Source organism: Cibotium barometz, chromosome 36 (assembly GCF_041138505.1).
Source record: "Cibotium barometz isolate CiBa-2024 chromosome 36, ASM4113850v1, whole genome shotgun sequence".
NCBI classification, from domain to species: Eukaryota; Viridiplantae; Streptophyta; class Polypodiopsida; order Cyatheales; family Cibotiaceae; genus Cibotium; species Cibotium barometz.
Genome location: NC_141081.1, coordinates 27,225,866 through 27,230,178, shown reverse-complemented (window position 1 = coordinate 27,230,178; position 4,313 = coordinate 27,225,866). Strand labels below are relative to the sequence as shown.

The 4,313-nt window shown below is 45.2% G+C and overlaps 1 protein-coding gene across 1 annotated transcript; it reads left to right on the top strand.

Moving 5' to 3' along the window:
• Positions 1 to 2,496: 2,496 nt before the first annotated feature.
• Positions 2,497 to 3,411, top strand: LOC147617711 (uncharacterized). Its single transcript, XM_086775960.1, has 2 exons — positions 2,497 to 2,902; positions 2,986 to 3,411. The coding sequence occupies exons 1-2, from the start codon at positions 2,508 to 2,510 to the stop codon at positions 3,326 to 3,328; spliced, it is 738 nt and encodes a 245-aa protein (XP_086632086.1). The 5' UTR covers positions 2,497 to 2,507; the 3' UTR covers positions 3,329 to 3,411.
• The last annotated feature ends 902 nt before the right edge of the window (positions 3,412 to 4,313 follow it).

Genomic DNA, 4,313 nt, shown 5'->3' with positions numbered 1-4,313 from the left:
CCTCGAGGAGGAAGTTTATGTACATCAGCCCATAGGTTTTGCAGAATAGGGTCATGAAGGGAAAGTATGCAGGCTGAAAAAGGCCTTGTATGGTTTGAAACAAGCTCCACGAGCTTGGTGAAGGAGCTAAAGAAGCTCAGCTGAAACAGTTAGGGTTTCATGTGGGAGACACACACAGAGAAGAAGGGAGAGAGAGAGAGAGAGACATGTGGGGATAAGTCAACTCACAAAGTATGAGTGTGTGACTCCCCTATCACACATGTATATTTGCTCTGGTACACATAGTGCACTTAGTACATTGAAACTACTAAGTGTACTATGTACTAGAAAACTTATGGGCTTGTACACACTATAAGGGTGGGCATAATGCCTTTATCCCAACAACCTCCCACTTAAAGGTAAAGTGCCCTTAAATGAAGGAAAAGAAAAAATCAGCATGTACATGATAATATACAAGGCCATATCAAGGCTGAAACTGGCCTCATCCAATGCCCATCAAGTGTCTGCAATGAGCAAACCGCTCTGGAGGCAAACTCTTTGTCAACAGATCAGCCGAGTTGTCATCCGTATGAATCTTGACAAGCTGAATCAGCTTGTTCTCTATCATCTCTCTGATGAAGTGATACTTCACATCCACATGCTTCGTCTTTGCATGAAAGACAGGGTTCTTTGCCAACTGGATGGCACTCTGACTGTCACAATGCAACAATGGAATATACCCTGTATAACCCAAATCAACCACTAACCGAGATAGCCATAATGCCTCCTTGCAAGCCTCTGTGGCTGCAATATACTCGGCCTCTGTAGTAGATAAGGCAGTGCACTTCTGCATCCTGGATATCCATGACACAGCACCTCCTGTGAATGTAAACACATAACCGGTAGTAGACTTCCGGTTATTTGGATGACTGGCATAATCCGAATCCGTGTAACCATGCACTAATGCATCCTGTTTGCCAAAGCAGATGCACATATCCTGTGTGCCCTTCAGGTATCTCATGACACCTTTCACTGCTTCCCAATGCTTCTTGCCATTGGCCATGTATCTAGTAACCACTCCCACTGAGTGTTGCATAGAAACGCGTTTCATACACTTTTGAAACGTACGAAACGTTTCGAAACGTTTCGTAAACGCGTTTCATACAACATGCAGTTTTTAAAAACCTTAAAAAACGTTTTCTTTCCTGGATTTGTACGGCGCATATTATCAAGCTTCCCGGTGGCCGCCGCATGTGAGTTCGCCGATTTGCGTGCCATCTTTCTTGTCCTTCCATCGCATCTGTCGACCCCCAGCTCCTTGGTGTCCTTGGGCCTTGTGGAGGTCTTCCAAAGGGGTAAAGTCCTGTTTTGCTTTAAGTTGGTTTTCTCTGCACAACTCACAAAACAGCACACTTTTTTCTCTTCCATCAATATTTATGGCATATCTTCCACGGTGTCGCACTTGCAGGGCCAACAATCTGCATTTATCCTCGTCTTGTAGGATGCCTCGAACAGGTGATTCTCTTTGGAACAATGTCACCTTCGAGTCTAGATATGGTGGCTCAGGCTCCGGAAAGTGGAAATGCAACTTTTGTGCTGATAAGCACCATGGCAGTGTCACCAGGTTGAAGGCACATTTCTCACAAACAAAGGGTTTCGGCATTGGGCCATGTAAGCATGTGCCACAAGAAATCTATGATAGCCTCAAGGCTTGGAAGGCCATGCAGCTAGGTATCCCCCTTGAGGATATCCCCAATCTGGGAGAGCCTGAAGCACGTCAAAGTGTCTCCAAGAGGACTCGCAGTATCAGAGAGGAAGATACCAGTGGTGAGGTTGCAGGTGGTGTTGCAGGTGGTTCTAGCTCGGCACCTCGAGCCAAAAGAACTAGTCTTCCAGTGTTCAAGAAAGGACATGTACAGGCAGGGATGCAAAAGGCTGCCATGAAAGAGGCAACGAGGGAGTTGATGAAGTTGTTTATTCAATGTGGATTATCCTTCCACATTGTCAGGACTCCTCGATGGAAGAAGGCAATGAGAGCTATCTCCCGCATTGGGTGTGAGTGGGATGGCCCCTCCTACGAGACATTGCGCACTACTGAGCTTCGCAAGGAGCAACTGGCTGTGGAGATGGAGATGGAGCCTCTCAAGGCCACTTGGGCAAAGTATGGTTGTACTTTGCTTTCTGATGGATGGACAGATGCGCGGAAGAGAAATGTGTACAACATTCTTGTGTCCTCCTGCAAAGGCACAATGTTCATTCGTGCCATAGATGCATCGGTGCCAGGGATAGTGGTTACAGGGGAGTTCATTATGTCCCACATGCGCCAGGCAATCAATGAAATTGGGCCTGATAACATTGTGCAGGTGATCACGGACAATGGGTCCAATTGTGTATCCATGGGCAGGATGTTAGAGGAGGAGTTCCCCAAGATTGTGTGGACACCTTGTGCAGCACACAGCCTTGACTTGATGATTGAGGATGTGGGAAAGCTTGATTGGGTGAGCCATGTCTTTTCAGCTGCATCTACCATGGTGAACTTTGTCACAAAGAGGCCAAAGGTTTTGAGCATGTACAGGGCCAATAGTGATCTTGAGCTTCTAAAGCCCTCCAAAACTCGGTTTGCATATATGTTTATTGTGGTGGAGAGACTAGTGAGAGTGCGACATGGCTTATTACGCACTGTTGTGTGTCGTGAATGGACAGCATGGGAGGACAAGGATGAGCCCAAGTCTATAGCATTCTCTCGTATGGTCATGAGAGATACTTGGTGGCAGGATGCAGAGGGACTTGTGAAGGCACTTCAGCCCATGTATAGTGTCCTTCGGCTCACAGACATGGAGGGAAGTACCATTGGGCTGCTTTATGAGTTCATGGACAGAATTGGTGAAGCTCTCAATGATTTCACTACCTTGTCGCGTGACAGGTGCTCACCCTTGGGCTTTAACTTTAGTCTTTGAGTTATTTTATAAATCTTGATCTCTTATGTGTGTCACATGTTACATGCAGAGTTCAAGATATTAAGGAGATCTGGAATCGGCGTTGGGATTGGTTTCATAGGCCAATCCATGCTGTTGCTCACATTTTGCATCCCCTTTGGAGGAATGAGGAGCAATACCTCAATGAGGAGCTAGAGTCAGGATGGATCGAGTACATTACCAAGTTGGTGGGAGTGGGAGGTGATATACAGCTGATGAGAAAGCTCGAGGATGAGCTTCTCATTTACCGCAACGGTAGCCATATGTTTGAGCGAGCTACTGCATTGCTCAGGGAGGCACAGTTGGAGCCAGTGTCTTGGTGGGAGAAATACGGTATTGGGACACCCAACTTGGTAAGGTTTCTTGATTCTTGAATCTTGTATCTTTGTCTCGTGAGTCCTATTCTTTCAAAATCTACATTCAAATGCTACTCTCTTTTTGACTCTAACTTAACATTCTTTTTTGTGCAATGTAGAGACGGATTGCATTGAGAGTTCTCTCCCAGGGTTGCAGTTCAGGGCCTTGTGAGAGAAACTGGAGTACATGGGCTCTTTTTCACACGAAAAAGAGAAATAGACTGTCCTCAGCACAATTGGAGAGGCTTGTCTTTTGTCATTGCAATCTTCGATTGCTAGAACAAAAGGGTCATCCCATTGAGCCTCGCCAAGTGAATCCAGATAAGATTGATATCATGAAGTGCAAGGAGATTCCCGACATTCCTCAGGAGAGAGAGACATCTATTCTATGCTCTATGGGGAGATCATGGCTCCGGCTCGCACTACTCGATCTTCTCGAGAGGCTAGTACTAGTGGTGCACTTGCACCTCTAGAGGATGAGGCCTTTGAGGACTCGGCTACCGGCAGTGACCTTGAGAGTGAGGCTGCAGCACAGGCACAAGATGCAGATGAGGATGAGCATGAGGATGCAGATGAGGATGCAGATAGTAGCTAGCAGCTGCCAGTATCATTTTATTTGGACATGTTATTTAGTTTGAACTTTGGACATGTTATTTATTTTGATCTTGGATTTTGAGTCATGAATCATCACCCACGTGGTGATGCTTTTGATTTTTGTTTAGTCATCAGTGATCACCCACGTGATTTGTGATATCATCATATCTTACATGTATTCTGTTTTTATTGAAATGAATTCAATGTGGTCTCTTATAAGTTATGTCAATAGTTTTTTCTTTTGTATATTTCAAGTAAAAAATATACATGTTTTTTCTGTTTTGTATGAAACCTTTTTTTACCCGTTTCTTACCTTTTATGAAACGTTTCAAAACATATGAAACCCGTTTCATACCTGCCGTTTCTGAAACGCCTGGCAACTATGCTCCCACTGCAAATGCAATGTCCG